Source organism: Schistocerca nitens, chromosome 4 (assembly GCF_023898315.1).
Source record: "Schistocerca nitens isolate TAMUIC-IGC-003100 chromosome 4, iqSchNite1.1, whole genome shotgun sequence".
Classification (NCBI taxonomy): Eukaryota; Metazoa; Arthropoda; class Insecta; order Orthoptera; family Acrididae; genus Schistocerca; species Schistocerca nitens.
Genome location: NC_064617.1, coordinates 82,128,131 through 82,152,803, shown reverse-complemented (window position 1 = coordinate 82,152,803; position 24,673 = coordinate 82,128,131). Strand labels below are relative to the sequence as shown.

The 24,673-nt window shown below is 38.1% G+C and overlaps 1 protein-coding gene across 3 annotated transcripts in view; it reads left to right on the top strand.

The window, feature by feature from the left end:
- The window catches only part of LOC126251504 (nuclear receptor coactivator 5), a 138,649-nt gene that overhangs the window by 52,633 nt on the left and 61,343 nt on the right, over positions 1–24,673 (top strand). For all 3 annotated transcript variants that reach the window (XM_049951978.1, XM_049951979.1, XM_049951977.1), the window contains one exon: positions 14,333–14,482. In XM_049951978.1, the coding sequence (XP_049807935.1) occupies positions 14,333–14,482 (150 nt within the window). The remainder of the gene's footprint in view (positions 1–14,332; positions 14,483–24,673) is intronic.

Sequence of the window (24,673 nt, the reverse complement as noted above, 5' to 3'; positions counted from 1 at the left end):
TCATGTCAGCTGTGAGACAGCTTGAGCAACATTTGATGCAAGATGTGGAATGGCTAAATAAATATGGTGTAGTGCTGAATATAGTCAAGTGTGTTTTTGAACAGCCACAGAACGTCTTTTTAGGACGCCGAATGTAATCCGAAGGCTTGCTTCCTCTGCCTGATAAAGTAAAAGCCATTATGTAGATAGCACACTCACACGCATGCCATTTAGGAGTTACTGTGGCATTTTTTTCATAATATTAATTTGTAACATTGGCATTTACCGAACTTGGCAGCATTACAGGCTCGTCGGTCCAAAAATCAAGGGCTTTGACACTATCTCATCTGTCTGTCAACCGCTTTGAAATTAAGATAAGTCAGTGTGTCTGGGGCCGACCAGTAAACCAAGCCAATTCTTACCAGTAGAGTTTTGCAAGCTCACCTTTGATAGCATGTACAATTTAAGTCACTTGGCCATCAAGTCAAACAGTTTACCTGCTCTCCCTGACTCGTGTGGCCAAAAATTGAGGGGGAAAAAAAAACTGTTGGGAATGCTCCCACATGTGTCAAATGCCAGTGGAGCAAGACCAACTGTCATATATGCGCACCAGGTGGGAACTTTCCAATTACTGACACACAGTTTGCACACTTTCACATTGACATCATGGGACTAATACCTTCTTCCTATGGACAGTGATACCTCCTTATCATGATTGATTGTTGTACATGTTGGCCTGAAGGAACACTGGTGGATAACCTATCTGCAGAAACTCTTGCATCCACTTCACAGCAAGTTGGATTTCCCATTGTGGCTGCCTGCTACACGTGATGACAGATTATGGCTGCCAGTTCGAGTCAGACCTGTGCTCCCAACTAACTTAAGTTCTGTGGCGCAGTGCACCACCAGTTACAACCCAGCCAGCAATGCTGTGACTGAGCGCTGGCATTGCCACTGAAAATGGCAATTGTGATTCAAGATTCAGATTGGACGACAGCACTGCCAGTGAATTGAATTGCTGGGCCTCTGGATAACATATAAACCTGATTTAGATGCTTCATCTGCAGAACTTATTTATAGCAAAACCTTGCTGGAGTTACCTACCTGAAGAGCTTGTAGAATCACAACCATTGCAATCACTAGTCCCAATACCAGTGACTTTGGACTTTGGCCAAGAGAACGTGTTGCCTGAATTTGCACTTCAAGGCAAGACACCCCACCACCTAAATGCCACAGGAACTGCAGACATGCATCCACATCATGCTCCGCACAGACGGAATCGGACCTTCACTGCAACCACTGGCCTCCACAAGGTGTTGCAGTGAGGGATGCACACCTTCAAGATACTGACGAATGGCAAGCCTATTACAGTCTCTGTAAACAGAGTAAAACCAGCGTATGTTCCACATGATGAGCGACCACCCAACATTCAACAAGCAAACCAGTCTGTACTGGCACCAGCACTGCCACCACCTGTCACGACTGCTGTTGACAGGCATGAGATCTTGACTGTGCGTGCACTTGGCACAGTACCTGGGCGGCACTCCGCTTCCCCCGAGGCAGCTGATAAAGCAACTGAACCATGCTTCTCTCTCAGTGCAGAGTTGTGGAATAGTGCAGTGTTGTGGAATGTCGGTTGTGTTGTGTGCGTGCATGTGTTACAGTTCAGGTGTCTACACCAGCCGACTGGGGAGCTAACATCGACGGCGATTTACTCTGAGCCGTCATGGAGTTTTTATATTGAAATGTGTCTTCTGTTGTGTATTCTTTCCTAACTACCATTAAATAGTTTCAAGTTGAAGGATGCGGTTTGTCTTTTGAATAGATTGTGCATTGCCAAGCTATTTACTATAGTTCCTAGCAAGGAATTCCAGTCCTTAAGGAACATAACAAAAAGACAGTTCACTCCCATGAATATTCAGTTCTATGGACCTTCAGCCAGACGAAAGATCGGTCAGCGACGACTGCAAGTATATGCTATATGAGCAAAAGTATCCAGAGACCTATTAGTGGTTATTAATATGGAGTGTGTCCACCCTTTACTTTTATGATGGCTGGAACTTTGCTGGAACACTTTCGGTGTGGTGTCTGAATGTTTGTGGAGGAATGGCAGCCCATTCTTCCTCAAGAGCCAAAGCCAGAGTTGGTAGTGATGTTGGACATTAAGGTCTGGAATGAAGTTAACATTTTGACTCATCTGGAAGGTGTTCCATTGAGTTCAGGTCAGGGCTCTCCTTACGCCATCCATTTCAGAAATTTTATTGTCTACGTACCATTGTGTCACAGGTGATGCTTTATGTCAGGGTGCTCCTTCATGCTGATGTAAACAGTTAAGTTCTCTGAATTGTACGCAGTGCACAATGCTGTAAAATGTGTTCGTGTCCATTTGCATTAATTTTTCTCTTAAGTTCAATTAGAGAATCACACTCCAATCACTATAAACACCTCCATACCATAATTTAGCATTGGCTACAGAAATGTGAGGCTTACAAGGAGCTGCTCGACCATTGTACCCAATTCTTCTTAACTCCCCAGTCAGTTGTGCTAGCTGGACTGCTAGCAGAACTTTGATACTTACTAGTAGTGCCTTCTGCTGATTTTGTGTGACCCTTTTTTCCACCCTTCACAGTTCTTGATTGTCCCTGTCTGCTAGTACGTGAGGTCTGTAGCTATGAGTGTTTCTTTGCACTTCTACTTAACAGTCACATCACCATCAGTTGACGTGAGAAGCTTTAGAAGTATTGAAATGTTCCTGATGCATTTAATACTCAGAGAGAGATGGAGCCTATAGCTTGAATGTACAAGTTTTGGTTGTACTTGTAATTTTTACATACAGTATAAAATGGTTCTTTCAGTTATGATGTACTTTGTTCTGTCATATTTGTGCTTGACTCGTTATAACAGTTTGTGTCTCAGAGATACGGTTAGTTATTAAATGTATGTCTTGGATGAAAATTGATTTATACAATACATAAAATTTGGGATTGTCTTAATTGTAAATTATCCACAACTGATAAAAATTTCATCAAAGTTCTCAGTGTATGATGTATTAAATCCATAATTGCCTACAATAAAGTAGCATATTGACAAAACGAATTTCACACTAGACTAATATGGGACTGCTCTTTTGAAAGGGTATGTAAAACTCTGCTTTAATCATTTTATTTGTGACATGGAAACAAGTCAATGCTTTCTGTTGACACTGAATGTTGCGTGAAATGGGGTGAGAAGTATTTGTTTTTGCTGATTCCAGTTACACGCTGTGAAAATAAAATTACAAATATCTGCCAAAACACCAGAGAAAATGCATCTGACAACTCATAAGAGATAACATGATGTATGCAGGTTATATCTTGATGGTGCCTAGGACCCACCTGAGAATGAGCTAACACTCAAAACCAGTAGTAGTAAATAAAATATTTCAAAAGCAGCTCTAGTGGATTATTACTACAGTGATATTTATTTCATATAATGTTTAAAAATTTTATAGCCCTTATGGAGTATAGGTGTTTCTTTTAAGTGGCAGTTGAACATGTGTGAAATAAAATGTATTGCTCATTAGTATGTGCATATCATCCACTAGGGTGTAAATGCCCCAGGATATACATGAAATCTGGGAAAAACCTGGGAATTTTTTCATCTGGGAAAAAAACTGGAAAAACCTAAGACTTTGTAGAATTCAGGGAATTATTTGTTGCATTAGTTTTCTGTTTAATTTTTTGTAATTTTGACTGGTGAGAACTAATACTCTAACAAAGAATTTTACTTTAGCCTGCTACTGCAGAATAATCCTGCAACAGTAAAACGTGAAATAGAGAATGACTCCAAAATAAAACTTCCGTTGCAAAGAAAATTCGCCATTTACAACAGCAAAACACAGTGCAGACACAAGCATTACTGACAGCAAAATGTCTCAAAGGCTCTAGGACAAAGACTGTGCAATACTTTATAACAACAAACTGCATTCGATAAATATGATGCCACAACTGTTCACAATTTTAGATTTGTTTAAACTACTGGCAGCGGGTTGGCCCAAATGCGCAGATCTAAAGTCGTGTATGTGCAGTGCCTTCTCCTGCTTCTGGCTGCTTGAAGTGTGGCTGATAGCTGTATGAGCAGTAGTAGCAAGCAGCCAGATGTGTCCCAGAAAAATTTTCCTGGCGCACCCAAGCTGTCACATTTGCGCATGCGCAGAGCAGTCAGTGATATGGGGGTGGGGGATAATCTCCATGGGACTCTTGTTTGTTTGCTATAGAAATCTGGTTTTTATTAATCTTTTCTGCAGAGGCAATCAATTTATTTGAAATGAAGTGTTTCATTCCATACTGTTAGCTAGTTTCAACTGTCCACTGAATTTCAGTTGCACCTGTATATTTTGTTTCACCTATGGCATTATGCCATAATAGAGATCCAAACATGAGACAATACAGTACTGATACTCCAAAAAGAATTAACAATCTTAAAACCAAATTGTAAAGCTTAATACCAGGTACGGGCCTACGTCACTGTGAATCTGGACATATGAATGTAAACTTTAAGATGAGTTATGCATTGTGGTTTACGAAATTCCAATGCTCTTGGAGTAATCTCTGATCCCGTTTCTTTTATGACGTACCGGTACTGTAAGATCTCTGAATGCGGTATATGTATGATCATACGTAAATGTTCACTTTAAGATGACTAAGCAGGCAAATGTAGTCAGTAGTATTGAATAAAATTTTTTGTTTCAAATATATTGACAGCTTTAGTAGAATTTTACAAATCTGCCTTTTGTGAAACAAAATGCTTTTTGATCACAAGATACAATTCAACATCTACTCTATGCTAGACTTTATTTCTTAATTTTTGTGTTTACATCATAAATTTACAGAAAGCTATTGTTGATAAAGTATAGACTGGCAGCACAACATGTTTTATCACTCTAACTCCACACATGGCTTTATATTTATTCCTGGCATAGAATATAAACTGTCATTAGTACAGTTTCTTAGCTTCTCAGATAACTTTATTAATTTTTTACTGTTTGAAACTGTAATGAAAAACTTATTGTAACTTACTGTCCTAAGTTCTGGTGTATACAAACAACTGTTCTTTTTTTACTTTTGCAAGAAATTTGTATTCATTTTTATTAGCTTTTTGTAGTGCTATGTGGATGTTAACCTGATTGAAAATGCTAAATAATAGTGTTGCAGAGTGTGAGTAAAAATAATCTAAGTTAAAGTCACCACATGGCAAAAAATTAGGGTACTTTGAGTTGTAGAGTTTAATTTTGCCAAAGACTGCTTTCTTATATTGCATTCTGTATCTGGATAGGACGTGATAAAATAATTTCTCTGAGTATAATAACTCTGTATGTTCTCTCTGAACAACATGCTACATTGCTGCATGTGGTCACATGATGCCCCAGTACACACAAAATTCCAAACAGAAATGCGGCAAACGGTATGTGAACAAAGCAAACACCAAACACGGGCTTCTAAGTCACCGTAGCTGCATATGTGCAGTAATGTGTGCTCTCTGGCATCTGCTCAAATGAACCTATTTCTAACAGGTTGCAGGAAAATATTGCAAATGGTGGTTTGAGAAGCATTCCATGCCAAAAAAGACCAATATTATATGTGTGTGTGTGTGTATATGCGCGCACGTCCACACACACACACACACACACACACACACACACACACACACACACACACACATTTTATGGCCTTCATTGGACCACTCTAGCCAACTTTTTTTGTAACTATACTGTATGGATGTTAATTTAAACAATTAACTTTTCCCATATGTTTGTTTGCACTACTTGAAAGCCATGTTGCTATTATCTGACTACATCACGTGTCCTATGCTTAAAGAGTGTGCTGTCACTGACTGGCAAGATCGTGTGACATGAGCTATGATTGGCTGACAAATTCGCATTGCTATCTTTATATCAGTGCTTCAGAAATTATCGTACTGTGTTTGGTGGAATTCGTATTTATAGTTTTGTAATATGAAAGTGTGCAGTGCACATGTTGCCGCACATCAAAGATCTTTTCAAAACATGTTTTTTGCTCTGTTTCTAATTTCCTAATGTACTGGGAAGTTCCATGCTGGCTTACAAAATCTTTACTATTCAAAGAATTGACAAGTTTTACAGTTCCAAGGAAAAAGTGCATTTTCACCCAGAAAAATGTGTATTTTGAACCGGGATAGCCAGGAAAAATCTGGGCTTTTTTTTCTTGTCTGTGTATATACCCTGCCCACTTTTTTTATCTCTGTAAGAGTCATTTACAGTGCTAAATCTTGAAATTCCTCAGAACTATGGTTTCTCATTTAAATTACCTGGGGGCTAGGCTGATAAGAGCATTTAGTAAAAGAAACAAAGGAGAAATTTGGGAAAGAAATTAAAGTTCAGTGAGCAGAAAGAAAAAAGTGAGGTTTACCAATGACATTGTTATTCTGCCAGAGATGGCAAGGAGCTTGGAAAACCAGTTAAATGGAGGTGGTAATGTCCTGGAAAGAGATTATAGGATGAGCATCAATAAGAGTAAAGCAAAGGTAATAGAATGTAGTCAAATCAAGTGGTGCTGAGGAAATGAGATTAGAAAATGATACATACAATTTTTTAAAATCTATCCTCATTTCCTTGAAACTAAAATATCAGATATATTCAAATTGGCTATCTGCTCTCCACACTTTATTTTTGTTTTCCTGGCGAACTTGTAACATGTGGGATTAACAGTAGTTGATCTTTAAGTAATATAGGCAGCGCAAAACATTTTTTTTTCTTTTATTTAAACTCATCACTGTATTGAGCAACATCATATACAAAATCTTCTCACCACAACTGTCAGCAGAACATGAAGACTTGACATTTTTTGTTTTCCTCCTTTCATTATTGACAAATGAAAGTGAGTCACCAGCAGGAATATATTTGCTCAAATGAGTGCTTAAGCAATATCAAAGAACCATGAACAAAAAAATAATAAAGCAGATAGTACATTGCAACCACAAAACTTAAATGGATTGTGTTAACTCACTACCAGGGAAGGTGTAAAACACTACACCTTGAAGTGCAGGTACTTGTCTTTTTTGTTTTTGGATCCTGAAAACTGAGCTTGACACTCATTTTCTGTTTAAAAGACATAATAATCACATCGAAAACAGAATCAGTTAAGAAAAAAGTTAACAAAACAAACATGTATTACTCACCGCCCTGCTTAACGCCGCCTTACTTTTACTTGACACCGCATTATTTGGCACCGCAAATGATTTGACCCTTTGCTCTGGTTCAGTTGCACTGGTAGATAGTTGGTGTGTGGTGTTTGAGTGCTCTTAACTTGAGGGAACTGATACAGTTTGAAGACATGGGCATATTTTTATTAATTTATCATATGGCATAACCTGCCAGCACTTTCATTTGGTAAGTCACATCATCTTTGTTTTTAGATATATATTTAATAATATTTATTTATTTTTTATTACAACATACTGCTCATCTTACCGTTCATTTTAGTGTATCTTTTCACAATTTATATTTTCTGATTTAAATGCCCTATGTATCATATAAACCTGCCCCATATATCACATATGTCCAAGTGTTTATGACAATGATAACACTTTTGCACAACACATCATGTTCAGTGATGAAGCGACTTTCCATGTTAGTAGTCAGGTAAACAAAAGCAGTGTTCGAATTTGGGGCCTACAGAAACCACATGCATCCATTGAATGTGTACAATATTCACCCAAAATCAATGTGTCTCGTGTGATATCCCAATCATCTGTTTACGGCCCATTCTTCTTTGATGGAAACACCATAACGGTCAGCAGTATCTCGCTATGTTACAAAACTGGTTGTTTCCAAGGCTGCAGGAAGACAACTTCATTTTTCAACAAGATAGGGCACCCTCTCACTGGAGTCGCCAAGTGCGTGAATATCTGAATGAAACTCTGCCGAACTGCTGGATTGGTCGCCAAGGAGCTGGTGACTTAGCATGTCTCAGCTGGGCTCCACAGTCACCGGATCTGACACCCTCTTGACTTCTTCCTGTGGGGTTTCATTAAGGACAACATTAATGTATCACCACTCCCACAGAACCTGGAAGAGTTGAAGAACCGAATCTGTACTGCCATAACAACAGTGACAAAGGACATGCTAGCCTGAGTATGGGTGGAATTTGAGTATCGATGTGATATTGTTCTTGTTGCTGATGGAGGACATATTGAACATGGCCATAATCTGAACTTTAGAGGTTTGTAAATATGTCCGTAATAAAGTTTCATATTCGTATGTCTTAAAGTTTAATAAATATATGCATTCAAAATACGTATATGCTTTTTTAAACACCCTGTATTTACCTTCTATAGAAATTTCTTGTAACTTTCGGATAGTTGTCAAATGACAGATCATTCCATTGATGCATTATGTTAATCTGTGTTTTACTGTGTTGAACCAAGCCAATTTCATTTCTCAGATTTCCACATTTTCACTTCTAAATAATAACATCTCTGTTTTGAAAGTGCTTGACTTTATGCATTAGATTACATTTCTGCTCCCAAAATATAGCTGACGTGGCTGTACAGGTTTTCAGACTGGATCCTTCACTCTGCAGCAGTGTGTGTGCTATTTTGAAACTCCATGGCAGATTAAAACTGTGTGCCAGAAAGGTTCTTGTTTGTATGGGTTGGATCCGTACCAGATAGGGTTGATAGAAGAAATAGAGAAGATCCAACGGAGAGCAGTGCGCTTCATTACAGGATCATTTAGTAATCACGAAAGCGTTACGGAGATGATAGATAAACTACAGTGGAAGACTGCAGGAGAGACGCTCAGTAGCTCGGTACGGGCTTTTGTTGAAGTTTCGAGAACATACCTTCACCGAAGAGTCAAGCAGTATATTGCTCCCTCCTACGTATATCTCGCGAAGAGACCATGAGGATAAAATCAGAGAGATTAGAGCCCACACAGAAGCATACCGACAATCCTTCTTTCCACGAACAGTAAGAGACTGGAATAGAAGGGAGAACCGATAGAGATACTTAAGGTACCCTCCGCCACACACTGTCAGGTGGCTTGCGGACTATGGATGTAGATGTAGATATATGTTTTGACATGGTTCAGCTTTTATGATTTTGAATGGTGCCACCACATTGATTGCTGTACAAGCTGCACGTAGTTCTAAGAAATATGTGTTTCGTCGGTGGTCCTAGTGTGAATTATTGTATTGAAAAATTTGATCACTTATTCTAATTTATGTGTAGCAATATTATTTTATTTTTATGATGGTTTTAGTAGCTCTAATACATAAAGAAATTAATGACAATTTGATGGATACAACTGCAGAGGATCTTTGCATACTACTGTGAAACTGCAAGCTGCTCACAATACAGGGCGGGCCTCAGTCATCAAAAATTTGTTTGGTGCAATAATACTAAACAAATGCAAATACAAATTTATCATCAACACAGAAATATATGAAGAGTTAAAAAATGTTTAAAGTGGTTTCTGTTGTTCTAACCAGACCTTGCTGCACCTTTTCTACACAGATTTACAGATTTTGTCACAAACCTTCCATGACTGTAGGTTTCCAGACTCTGCTTGAATTCATTCTTTGCAATTCTCAACATCATAAATCTTGACAGAATTAACTAATATTTTAAATAATGGAAAATCCAGGATGGAATAATGACGGTATTATAAAAAGGATAGATTGATACTCAACATATGGTGAAGATGTTGGGTCGCAGACAGGCACAACAAAAAGACTGCTAAACATGTGAGATTTTGACCAAAAGGATGCCTTCTAAAGTGTGTTGCCTACTTTATAAGAAGGCCTTTTGGCCAAAGCTCACATGTTTAGCAGCATGTCTGTTGTGCTTGTCTGCGCATGATCTCTTGTACATGATGAGTAGCAATCTAGCCTTCTCATACAATCACATCCTAATATTTTAGTGTATTCCAAACTGAACGATCCATGGGTGTGATGTCTGGGGATCATGGAGGCCATTCAACAGTACCTCATTTGCTAATTCATTCATCAATGTTATCTTTTAGAAAGTCTCTCACAATAACACCACATTGCAGAGTGCTGCATCTTGTTACCATATCAACTTTTTCTTAACTGGGTGCAGACGTTAAAAAAGGGGACTCTTTTTCCAGTTCTAACAACATTTCTTGAAGCATATATGTGTAATTTACAGAACTGAAATTACCTTTTTTTAAAAGTAAGGCCCGATTAGCCCATTGCTGATAAATTCACACCAGGAAAGTTTAACTCTGTCTCAGTTGCCACTTAGGGATTCATAGGATCCCACTAGACACAGTTGTATCTGTTTGCTCTGTCATTCACCTTAAAAGTTGCTTCTCCAAAGAATGCTTTTGTGTAACGGAGGTGGGCTTCTTGTCAGGTTGTGTACAACTCTCAGAATTCCATACTTCATCTTCTTCTAGGGCTTGAATCAAAGTAGGCCTTTATGGTCTTCACATCACCTTTTCCTGAATTGTTAAGGCATGTTCTTGCTATTCCATACTCAAACACTTTTTTTGAGATATAGTCAGTGATTCCACAAAACATTGTATGACAACATTGGGACACTCTTCAATAGTAACAGACTTTGGTCTTGCCTGAATGAGGAAGCTCTGCAAATGACCCATCTCTTCAAACCTTCAATTTAATTTCCGAATACCTTGTCAAGATGGAGATTGGATGTTAGAGAAATGTTCCACAAACAAAAGACAAAAATCACTGTAGTTGTCACGTTTCACTCATGTTTGCAGATCAAATACACGCTGCTCTGTAGTTAAGTTTCTATTCATTTTTCTCCAGATAACAACAAGCAACATAACTTCAACTACTAGTGTCAACTGACTTATTGGTAATACTCACTATTAAAGTTTACAACTGACTTGCACTATGCTAGGCAAAACAAAATCTAAAGATTGCTAGGGGCAACTGAGTTATGGTCTATCCTATAGAAGGTAATATTTTCTAGCCATTCAGTCTTCATGTACAGATGTTCCTGAAATAAACGAAACATCTACATTCTGGAACAATATGGTATTTTGAGTTAGTGACTGTATCATAATTTATGTAAAGATTAATAGTTGTTTTGGTAGATATTGAATTTAGGTGCACTTCCAGGTCTCCACCCAACATCCAGTAATGTAATTTTTTAAGGGGAGTTAGAACAGAAATTTTTTTAGGTTTTCAGATTTGTACCCCATTGTAAAATTTACAATTTTCTTAATAAAATGATACATAAATCACATATAAATTCGAATGGCACATATTTTATTTGTTTCTTTTTAAATATTGTTTGCACCTGTATAAAAAGTTAAAAAAATTGCAGGAATTACTTAAGGCTCAAATAAAATTACTAACTTTTTATGTAGAGGACTGTGGCTTGCAGTATTACAGAGGCAAAATTATGTTGATTCTATCTGTAGCACCGTAGCAAACAAAACGGTAGCGTTTCATAATATAAACCCATGTAGTATGTAGTAGTTCCAAGAATTCTGTTGGGGTGATCAGTGCGGATACTGGAAAGGTACTAGAGTTTTAGATTCTGACAAAACGTTATAAGTGAAAATCGGTGAACCAAGTAGAACATATCTGTGAAAGGAACTATAGAGGAACATGTAGTGGAAGGATGGCTTCTGCAGCTTTTGAAATTTTCAGTCAATCCATGAATGAAACAGGTGTGTGTTGTTCTGAATTCTTATGTGATGGAGATTCAAAAGCATACAATAGTGTTCTATCAGCTCAGCCTTATGATGATAAGATTATCACAAAACAGGAACGTGTGAACCACGTCCAAAAGAGAATGGGCACCATGCTGAGGACACCGAAACTAAGTTTGAGAAACGAGAAACTTTCTGGTCATAAAACCGTAAAGGGTAGGCTAGCAGACAAAATTGATGAATTGCAATTAAAATATGGGACAGCCTTTAGGAATCACACTGATGGTTTGTTGAGAATGCTTTAGGCAGTATGGGTTACCTTCTTCCACAAACTGTCAACAGATGGCAAACCATTACATCAACTCTGACTCCCAGACCAGATTTGTAGTGCAAATGACGTGACACCCAATACTCAATACTTCATACAGCCAGAAACATTTCATCCCAGCAGTAGTCATAAAACCCATTTACAGAAACATGGCACATCCTGAGTTGAGTGTCTACGTGGGCAGACTCAGAATCCAAATGAGTCTTTCAACAACCTCGTATGGACTCGCAAACCAAAAAATGCTTTTGTTTGGAAAAGACACTAAAACGGGGGTCTGTGATTCTGTTATTGCTTTTAATGGTGGCAACATTAGTACGGTGAAAGCGCTACAGCATATCGGATTTATTTTTGGAGTAAATTGCATCAGAAAATTTCAGCAGATGGATAAGGTTCTCATTGATAGAGCGCAATATGCAGCAGAAATGGCCACTGAGGTGTTCAGAAGGGAGAAATGAATGATATCCATGGAAAATGGTCAAGAGGATGATATACTCATTTCTACCTTTAACAATGTTTCTGAAAATTTACACTTTCAGTTGCATTATTCCTTAAATCTTGGGAACTACTAGGACTAGATAACTCAGATTTTTGAGTGTGTTGCAACCTAGATATACTGTATCTTCTGAATTGCAATAAAACATAATGTTTAGGGTAATTAAAATTATTGTGTAGGAAGTCCAAAAAAGTATACAAAAATTGTAACCATACAGTAAAAAAATTGTATTTCCAAAACCACTATCTGAAATGCAATTATTTTAGTTAAGCAGACCAAAAACATATTGTGTATTGTCCTGTAAGAGTTTCATGTGCATAAGTAAATTGGTTTGTGATGGACAGGGTGACCAAGTAACAAAATTTAACATAGTTGATATAGGGTGTTCTGACTCCCCTTAATAACAAGGAGTCTGTGCCCTGAAAGTGTTTCTTAGACAGGAAAAACTGAAGCAGAGCTGACAGACAAACTTACTAAAGAGCACAGGTGAATTTATGCCTTCCAGAAAATCGTAATGTTCCTTCATAAAGAGGTAATTGCATTATTATTCTTGAAGAATCAAGCTATCCAAGATTGTTAGCAGTTTTTTATGACTATGACCGGCTTTGAGAGATCTACGCTGTGATCATCGGATCTTGTAACGTTACTAGTTGTCCATGCTTGTTACAGTACCGAAAGTCACGTAGTGATGCTGCAGCAAATAAAATATGGCAGGGGACATTAGGTTGTTACAAATAAAATAACACACATATAAAACATGTATGTTGTACTATTATCCTGACATACATCAGCACATGTTGTATGATTTAATTGTGAGTTATTTTATTTGTGTCAAGCTGATGGTCTCTGCCACATTTTATTTGACACAACATCGCTGTGTGACTTTTAATATTGTAACAAGCATGTACAACTAATAATGTTACAAGATCTGATGATGACAGTGTAGAACTGTCGAAACCGATCAAAGTAATAAAAAGAATTGCTAGCGATCTTGGATAACTTGATTCTTCAAGAATAATATAACTTCCAGATGCCCCCCCCCCACCCCCCACCCCCGCGCCCTCCAAAGCAGATGCAATGTCAAACTTAGATAATTGCACCTTGGTTCCATGGAGCCAACCAGTGTGTATACACTTCACCACCTTGTTTTTCCAATTTTCAGTTTTTCCCTATTTCTTGGTGAAATAAATTTTGGAAGTTGAGTTTATGTAGAGTACATGCTATTGTTTGCATGTTCAGAAATATGTATCACCCAGATCAATAACACAGTGGTGCTTGCAGTATTTATTTTCTCTAAGAATAGCTCATTATCTAATGTTGATAAGTTATTTGTATTATGCTGACTAGTTCCCAAAGCCAAGGCACGAGAGAATAGTTTATTTCATTTTTTGTTCGTATTTGGAAGCTCTTCAGAGTCCTGTTTGTTTCTAAAAAAATATTCCTGATATTTTATGGAATTACGTTTATTTGATTTGACTAAAATTGGACCTGACCATCATTGAAACTATTGCCAATCACCCTAGTGACACTGATAACTAATTTGACAGTTCTGTATGATTTTTTAATTATTTTGTTATTTCAACATATTCCTGTCTTTGGGGCTATCATAATCACTGCAGCTGTCACCAAATAACCTTGCTACAATGACAATTATTGGTTAACATTATCAGATGTTTTTTTTTTGCATTTCATCCATTCCTCATGCCATGAGTTTGGTTGAAGTAACTTCAGGCATTCCAGTGTGAAAACATTGGTGTGTGCATGTGCGCACGCACGTGCACGCCAAAAATAGTTGCAAATAGTTTAACCATTTCTCTCTGTATTTTGACTGTTAAATTACAAGAGATGTGTTTTTACTGTTTCTTAGGTTTGAGAGTTACCCAAATAAAGGTGGAACAGATCGTGATCGCAGTTATTATGGTGGGCGAGACACTGGTTTTGGGAATGATGGTGTCTTTCCAAACACAGATAAGTTCATGCCCGGTCCAACAAGAGACGACAGAATTGGCAGTTTTGGGTAAGAAATGCAATTGATATTATGTTTTCTTTACTTATCCAATAAACTGGTGAAATAACTGTTATTCTGTTACTAATGTGTCAAAACAATGAATAATTTTTAGGTGTTAAGATATTAATGCAGTCAGTGTATGGGGACTGATTTAGTTTGTTTTGTTATCGGTAGGAAGTGCATGGCCATTTCAAGTAAAGTGTCAGCTACATCTGTCAGGTCAGTTCTTGACAGCAGTTTGTACATCAGATTGTAACTTCCACTCCGTCCCCCTACTTTACAACCTTCTCCTCGTGTCTAATCTAGTCTGTTAGAAGAGAAACCTGACTTCTTGAAATGGAAGCTTGTGCTACATAATAGTATAACAGATACATCTCACACATCAGATGAGGTTTCTCCCAACTCTGTTAAAATTACTTTTGATGTGATTTTATAGATTATATATTTGTTTGCTGTGTGGAAAAGAAAGAAAAAGGATGTTAAATAACTTGGCAAATTACTGAAAATTATCATCTTATTTTTGTTATAATTGTACTGTTGATTTTATTGTCAGTGATAATTACATAATCCTTTGTGCAACAAATACTCTGATGGGCCAAAACATAATCACCTGCTTAATAGTTGTTTGTCTACTTTTGGAACACAGTACGCAGCAATTCTGAATTGCATGGATTCGAAAAGTTCGTGGTAGATTTCCGGAGGTATGTGTCACAAGGTGTCTACCCACAGGTCATGCAGTTCCTGTGAATTATGGGATTATGGTTTGTGGGTGCGGAGCTGGAGCCTGATAGCATCCCACATGTGTTCCATCAGGTTCAGATCTGATGAATTTGGACATCAACGTCAGTCCACCATCATTCTCCTCAAGCCACTGTAACAAGATTCTGGCTTTGTGACATGGACTGTTATCCTGCAGGAAGATGCCATTGCCATCAGGGAAGACATCAGGCTTGAAGGAATGCAGGTGATCTGTAATAATGTTCTTGTAGTTCACAGTTTTCATGGTTGGTGCGTTCAGTTACTACCACAGATCCCATGGAAGCCCAGAAGAATGTCCCTCATTATGTAGTACTGTCCCCACCAGCCTGTACTCATGGCAGCTGCATGGTTCAAGCAGCCATTTGCTCGGGTGACAGAGTAGTGTAAGAAGAAATACAATTTATCTGGCAAGGCAACACGTTTCCATTGATCCAAAGTCGAGTCTCGATGATCCTATTCCCATTGCAGTTGTAAAAAATATTGTTGGGTCAACATGGAAACATGTAGAGATCATCTGCTGGGGAGCCGCATGTTCAAGAATGTGCACTAAACAGTGTGTGCTGAAAGACTTGTTCCTGCTCCAGCATTTACACTGTTATCGGATCTGCCACAGAGCGCCACCTATCCTTCTTTTCAGTGCAGTGCAGCAAGCCTCCACCTTCCATGTTCTGTGATGAGGTATGGATGTCGAACACTTTGTCACCTATTTGTGGTTTCACCGTCATTCAACCACTTTTCATAGATGCTCATGACAGCGAGCAAGCAGCTGATCAGCTTTGCCATTTCCGAGATGATTATTCCCAGTGGGCATAACAATCTACCCATTCTCGCTTATGTGGATTTCCCCATTTGGGTCCCTGTGCTGTTGCTAGAAGGATTCCTAGTTAGTCTCTGCTCTGCTTATATACTTTCTTTACCATGTCACTTACCTGCAGTGTCACCATGTGCCATTCAAACTCGTGGTAGGCAGTGATCATAATGTTTTGGCGCATCATTGTAGGTACATAGAATATTGAGCCATGTGTTTGTTTCTCATAAGGAAAGCACAATCAGCAAAGTTTGGTGTTGCTCTTGCTTTATATAGATGTTTTACATTATCTTCTTTCATTCTGTAATACTATTGGATGATTACGTACCAAGTGGTTTAGAGGTTCCTGCATAAACATAACATACTTTGATGGAATTTTGTGTGAACATTTACACATATTCCCAAAAAATGTTGGTAAAGTGTCATGGTTGTCAGTTTGATATTTATGTAGGTTCAGTCATTTGCTTGACCCTATAATGGAGCTTTCGACAGTGTATCCCAGAGTTTTAGGCAACTTTGAGGCGTAATATGTCCGGCAATATTTTCTTAAAAGAAACAGAACTAGGCCATCCTGTACAACTTCTTGCATTCTCTTAAGTGAAATGATACCAAAAAAGATTAAATGAACAATTTCCATGTAGATAATTTGAAGCAAAGTCATCCAAAAACCAACTGCTTGAAAAAAATGTGAAGTTTAACTTTTTATATCTATGGAAGGAAGTGCATGATAAACCTATGTTGCATGTGATAACTTACCAACAAAAGGTCTTTGAATATGACATTTTATTTCCCTACTGCTTTCCAAGAGTTCACAAATTGAGGAAAAAGCTGATGATTTTTGTTAAAATGCCAAAAATGGGAGCCCAGTTTTAAGTGTGTGTGTGTGTGTGTGTGTGTGTGTGTGTGTGTGTGTGTGTGTGTGTGTGTGCGTGCGTGCGTGCGCAAGCTCTTTTAAACAAATTTCATTAGGAAGGCTGTAATCTAAGCCACGTGAAAACTAACTTCCAGAGGTGCATAAAGAACGCACACCTCTGAAGACCAATAGTGAGTAAAATAGCAATGCCAACGTGCCAGCTTGTGAAACACTTGATTTTAATTTTGAGTCCGTTGGTTGGCACATTTGAGCACCACAAGAACTTGGTCCAGTTTGTGGAACGTCACCGAAAACTCAGATGACAAACTCAGATCTCATGGTCAGTTTCGGTGTTGTCACTTTTCACCAGAGTTCCACTCAAGGAATCACTGGAACTTATTGAAAAGAAATTTGGGTCCTCATTCACCAAACTTTTTAGTTTTGGGCTTACATCCACATATTTTCTTTTTGATGGACAGACTGATGGCCTGCCTCTGGGTAGTCCTCTGTCACCTGTGGTGACCAATATGTACATGGAAGACTTTGACGACAAGGCACTAGACTCAGCACCATTAAAACTAACAGTCTTTTACTAAAACCAACAGTCTTTTACAGGTATGTTGATGATACATTATCATTTGGCCCCATGGGAAAGATGAGCTTCAATTTTCTTTCAACACATGAACTCTATCCACAACCAAATTCAGTTCACCATGAAGATGGAGCAAAGCAGTCAGCTACCATTCTTGATTTTTCCGGTACGAGGATAACTTGACAGAACACTGGGACACAATGTCTATAGGAAGAAAACCCACACTGACCAATATCTTCACTCTACCTATTATAACCCATCGCAAAGGGAAGGATTGCTCAACACACTGGTCCACAGAGCTCATGTTATCTGCAATGAAGAAAGTATAAAACTGGAACTGGACCGCCTCAAGGATGTATTCTAGAAAAATGGCTATAGCGAACACCAAATTCAGTGTGCCTTCAACCAAAAGATCTCACCACAGCCAATACCCTACTAAGGCCAGCCGAAAAAGATATCTTACATTCCAGATGCAGGCAAGTTATCTGGAAAGATCAACAGAAATTTACAATAAAATATCAGATGTGTGTACCGCCCACTGGCAAAGACGAAGTCCCTTTTAAGGACACGATAAGATGACCTGGGTCTCCAGAAATGTGGAGTGTGTTACATACCACACGAGTACAAGAATGTAAATGTTGGACAAAGCATTTGCACAAACAAAGAAAAGTGTGTGGAACGTAAAAGGTACACCGACTTCCATCAGCCCACAAGATCAGCAATTGCTGCTGGACATGGCCTAGAAACCTACTGCAAAATGAAATACGAAGATACAAAAATTATGCACAACACATTCCACTATTGGAACTATTTATGCAAGAATGCTATCAAAAGCCAGCTACTGGGGACAGTGTATTTCAACGTAGTCAACTGTGGGCTCTGGCACTGAAAATTTTCCAAACGCAGTGGAAACAGAACACAGAGCATGGCAAAGGTGGAGCACAGACTGAGGACTGCCACTCGACTCCCGAGTGCAAGCTACCCCCACAACTGCAGCGAGCACATTGCACGATCCATACCTGGGGAACCTGATGACAGCACATTACACCATCAAAAATTCATTCTACAATGACCAAACAATCCGGCTGCATGCCTGAGAGACTTTCAAGCAGTAATATTGGCCTGACAGATTCCAAAGTTTTGCTCATAATTCTTCATCATATTCATCTACCACCATTTGCTTTGTGTCCAGAGTGACCTGATTGTTGTTGTTATAATGCTGATACACAGTAATATCTGTTGATCATGCTGTATGAAATAGCAGCAGCTGCAGATGATGGAGCTTCTGGTCCAGGACACTTTTCACAGATTGCAAACAGCCATGCTGAGAAACTCAAGTGACTACCTCAAATGATTCGAGACACAAAAGAGAGAAATCTTAGATTATTAATTCCCTTTCATTTTTTATAAAAAGAATCCTATAGAGCTGAACATGTTAGATATGTTCAAAAATAAAAAAAAGACAACTTTTTTACAATTTTTCATTTTCTGAATCAATCTCACTTCCTCTTCATTAGGACATATGCTGCTACTTTCTTTAGATACTACAAAACAATTGTAAAAAATAAGAAATGTCAGATTTGAGTACCAGCAGAATATGGACACATTTTCATTGCACCGTCACCTTGTCATTATTTTTTGGGATGTTTGTAATGAGAATGGTTTAAAAGTGTTTGCAGAAAACACTTTGTCATAAATGACAGGGTGGGCTGAAAGTACCCATTTTTGGCATTTTTACAAAAATAATCTTCAAATTTAACTTGAGTTTGAAAACTATTAGAAGGCAGTAGGAGAATAATATTTTATAGTTGAAGACCTTGAGTATCACATGCAAAGTTTCAGATGCTTCATGCACGTATCCATACCATATAAAAAGCTAAACTTAACATCTTTTTCAGGCAGACATTTTTTTGGCTGATTTTGCTTCAAATTATCTATGTGAAAATTGCTCACAAAGTCTTTTTAATTATTATTTCATGCAACAGAATGTACAAAGTTGTACAAGATAGCATAATTTTGTTTCTCAAAATTGTCGAAAACTCGGGGATGCACTGTTGAAAGGTGCGCTATAGGGTCAAACAAATGACTAATCTCTACAAGCATTAAATTGCTGAAAATAAAATTGTACCAATGTTCATTGAGAACAAGTGTGAACATTAACATAAAATTTCATCAAAATCTGTGATGGCCTTGGGGAACTTTTTCCCAAATTATACTACTTATCACACAGTTTGATATTGACTGTTACCGAACTTACATCAGCTAATCTATCAATCGATTAGTCAATCAGTCAGTCATTCTGCCAGTCTGAGCAAAATAAAGTTGAAATTGCTGTGAACAAGCTATGCATTATAATGGTTTTACTGCACAGTTGTAAAAAAGAATTAATGAAAAATGCAATCAGATAACACTTGGGTAAAGTAAGAGCAAAGTAGTACCACTGAGAGTATACTGGGCGCCAAAAGTGTAAAAATATATTAATTAAGTTTTAAACTTGAAGTGTTGTTTATTCTTTATCACATTTATTGTGCAAACAGTTACAAGTGTACTTTTAGTGTGGATACCTGAATTGCCCTGAAACAGACCGCCAGCTTCTCTATTTGATTTCGTCTATACATCTCTGAGTATACATTCTTCCTTAGCCATTCTCAACATCACCTACTCTGAAGGGTCCCTTCAGCGATCCATGCTGTGTTGGAAGCTCCACAGCATATTTGTAATGTAAGGGTGTCTTCTGGTAAAGTCCAGGAATTGCACACTGTCCAGGGAGTACCTCAAACAAATAACAGTACAACACAAACAAATATTTGCACTAACATATAATACCATATTCAAAAATACAGCCCTGTGTGTTACTTGAAACAAACCCTTTAACATTACACAAATAAACAACACAATTACCCTTTTATACATGGAAATGAAGGTACAGGAAGCTTCTCACCCATGACTCAAGGGAAAAAATTGTGAATTTAACTACACAAAAATCCTGCACCATCACCACTGACAATGCTTACCTGACAAAAACACATGTTAAGTATAGTTACAGAAAGGTAGTAATGATAGCAACTTATCATTATCTTTATATTTTCTTGAATTACTATACTTCAGCTTTCATCCTCTTAAAACAACTTAGTGAGAGTTCCAAATTCTCTCTTTAGGAAATGTCTTCAGATATTTGTTGAAGCTACACACAGTTATCTCAAGAGATTCAGAAGGATGACCACAGACAGTTCCTCTCACTTTGAGGAAGGAGAAAATCTTACCTGGTGCTGCTTCTGGATTGTACTGTAGATATGAAGTGTCTTGTTTTGGGACACTTCAAGAAATACATAGGTCTGTTAAGAGCGGCATTGCCAATTAAAGCACTTGTGGATTTAGAGACAGCTTTGGACATTAATGATTGGAGTACATTCTTTTGAAATTCTGAATTAGCAGGAACAAAATACAGAAAGCAAAAAGTTTTTTGTAACATGTATAAGGGGGGGTTTGATAAGTCTGATAAAAAATATTTGTTTTGTAAGCAACTCTCCGTACTTCTTGACACAGTCACAGAGATATACACTTGGTCAGTGATCCTCCAGCTTTTTCATACTATTCGAAAAATTGATTCTGTCAAACTCTGCAAAATACTTGGTGACTGCAAGTATCATATTCTCATTTTATGGAAATTTGTTCCCAGCAAGCCAAAGTTTCGAGTTAGGGAACTGGAAAGTCACTCAGGTCTAAGTCTAGTGAATAGGGTGGATGAGGAACCAATTCAAAGCCCAGTTCATGTACTTTTGCCATTGTTACCACTGATGTGTGGGATGGTGCATTATCCAGGCGAAAGTGCACTTTTTTGCTTGTGAAGCTTGCTCATTTTTCAACCAATGCAAATTTCAAATGATCCCACAATGAAACATAATAGGTTCCAGTTATAGTCGTGTCTTTTTTCAAGTAATATATGAGGGTAACTCCTCAAGAATCCCAAAAAAACAGTGGCCATCACCTTGCTAGCTGACAAAATGGTCTTTGTTGAAATGTGGCCGATGCACTTTTGGTCGACTGTGAACAATAGTGGCACCCACCTTTCTCACAGCTTCTACATAGCAAATTCTCCACACAGGATACTATGCACTCACATAGTTGAGATGCCTACAGTCTCAGCAGTCTCACGAATTTTTATGTTGTGGTCTTGCATTACTGTATCATAGATTTTGTCAACGGTTTCCTTTATGGTGACCTCAGTCGGATGGCTGGAGCAAGCTTCATCTTCAGAGCTTGCCTGATTATGTTTAAATTTGTTAATCCAAAAGTAAATGGTCTTCAATGATGGTGCAGAGTCCGCATGTTCTTCATCCAATTCTGTTTTGATTTGTGCGGGAGTCCAACCCTTCCAATGAAAATGTTTAATAACAGCACAGAACTTGGATTTCTCCATTTTGAATTACAGTTGAAACACTGACCAATTAAGATGGCTGTCAACAAGGAACTGTGCATTGTACATTGTTGAAATTCTATGTGTGATGATTGGAATAGTCAAACTTACAAACCATGAAGGTATAACAAAAATATTCTATTCTTCCAGAGAAATTTGCCAGATTTATCAAATCACTCTCCTGCAAAAATGAGATTGCAGTTATTTGATTCTAAGGACATGTAAGAGAGATAGTAGCAGAAGAAAGATTGAGACAGCATTGCAGCCTGTGTGCTGTATGTAGAACTAGCAGTAAAGGAAACAAGGGAGAATACAAACTTATAGTTTTCTGCTGATATTGTAAGTTCAGTGAAATTTCACATAGTAAAATGGGAGCGTCCAGTAGGTTTTTAAAAATATTTTTCTATTCCTAAATGTGTTAATTGCATTTGGTGGTCTTATGACAGTTTAGACTCTAATGAGGCATCATCAGAACAAATAATCCAAAAAATACAAATATGCAAAATTGTGGAAATGGAAGAGAATGTAGATGAAGATGAAATGGGAGATAAGATACTGCGTGAAGAGTTTGACAGAGCACTGAAAGACCTGAGTCGAAACAAGGCCCCGGGAGTAGACAACATTCCATTAGAACTACTGATGGCCTTGGGAGAGCCAGTCATGACAAAACTCTACCATCTGGTGAGTAAGATGTATGAGACAGGCGAAATACCCACAGACTTCAAGAAGAATATAATAATTCCAATCCCAAAGAAAGCAGGTGTTGACAGATGTGAAAATTACCGAACTATCAGTTTAATAAGTCACAGCTGCAAAATACTAACGCGAATTCTTTACAGACGAATGGAGAAACTGGTAGAAGCGGACCTCGGGGAAGATCAGTTTGGATTCTGTAGAAATGTTGGAACACGTGAGGCAATATTAACCTTACGACTTATCTTAGAAGAAAGATTAAGAAAAGGCAAACCTATGTTTCTAGCATTTGTAGACTTAGAGAAAGCTTTTGACAATGTTAACTGGAATACTCTCTTTCAAATTCTGAAGGTGGCAGGGGTAAAATACAAGGAGTGAAAGGCTATTTACAATTTGTACAGAAACCAGATGGCAGTTATAAGAGTCGAGGGGCATGAAAGGGAAGCAGTGGTTGGGAAAGGAGTGAGACAGGGATGTAGCCTGTCCCCGATGTTATTCAATCTGTATATTGAGCAAGCAGTAAAGGAAACAAAAGAAAAATTCGGAGTAGGTATTAAAATCCATGGAGAAGAAGTAAAAACTTTGAGGTTCGCCGATGACATTGTAATTCTGTCGGAGACAGCAAAGGACTTGGAAGAGCAGTTGAACGGAATGGACAGTGTCTTGAAAAGAGGATATAAGATGAACATCAACAAAAGCAAAACGAGGATAATGGAATGTAGTCAAATTAAATTGGGTGATGCTGAGGGGATTAGATTAGGAAATGAGACACTTAAAGTAGTAAAGGAGTTTTGCTATTTAGGGAGTAAAATAACTGATGATGGTCGAAGTAGAGAGGATATAAAATGTAGACTGGCAATGCAAGGAAATCGTTTCTGAAGAAGAGAAATTTGTTAACATCTAGTATAGATTTAAGTGTCAGGAAGTCGTTTCTGAAAGTATTTGTATGGAGTGTAGCCATGTATGGAAGTGAAACATGGACGATAACCAGTTTGGACAAGAAGAGAATAGAAGCTTTTGAAATGTGGTGCTACAGAAGAATGCTGAAGATAAGGTGGGTAGATCACGTAACTAATGAGGAGGTATTGAATAGGATTGGGGAGAAGAGAAGTTTGTGGCACAACTTGACTAGAAGAAGGGATCGGTTGGTAGGACATGTTTTGAGGCATCAAGGAATCACAAATTTAGCATTGGAGGGCAGCGTGGAGGGTAAAAATCGTAGAGGGAGACCAAGAGATGAATACACTAAGCAGATTCAGAAGGATGTAGGTTGCAGTAGGTACTGGGAGATGAAGAATCTTGCACAGGACAGAGTAGCATGGAGAACTGCATCAAACCAGTCTCAGGACTGAGGACCACAACAACAACAACAACAACATGCAAAATTGCTATTAAATAATAACGGTTGTAGAAGTATTACAAAGTGCAAGGTAAAGAGAAGAAAATAAAAATACTGTTGCAGAAGTGAATCATCAGAGGCCATCTAATGCTCCTTGTGGTCATTTAAAATCAACTGCTGTGCCTCCTGATGCATCATACTTTAAGAGTGGAACAATTATATTCATAGTGTGCCCTTGTGCATTCTTGGGCAACATGTGCAATAAATACAACTTAAGAAATTATTTATGTTTAAACGTTAACTTAGTCATTGTTTTTCATTATTTGAAATATAATCAACCGCAGTTTAGAATATCCAAAGGTAATTTGGATAAATACGGACAACTCCTCTGATAAAATGAAGTTACCATATTTGCTCACTACTGCGATGGGATGCATATAAATGTATAAAAAGCAAAGAAACTGAGCCACATAAGTAACACAATAATTGTTAAAGACACAGGATTTGGCCAGCTAAGTGTGTGTGTGTGTGTGTGTGTGTGTGTGTGTGTGTGTGTGTGTGTGTGTGTGTGATCTCCCCCCCCCCCTCACCCCTTTATTCCTATGTGACAACATTATCTAAGATCTAGGTTGTCCTGGAGGAATGGTTCAGCCACATGTTGCACACCTGTAGAATGTGTACACAAGTAGGAACACCTATGTCAGCCCTTGTTCATTGAAAGCACATAATAGCTACCATC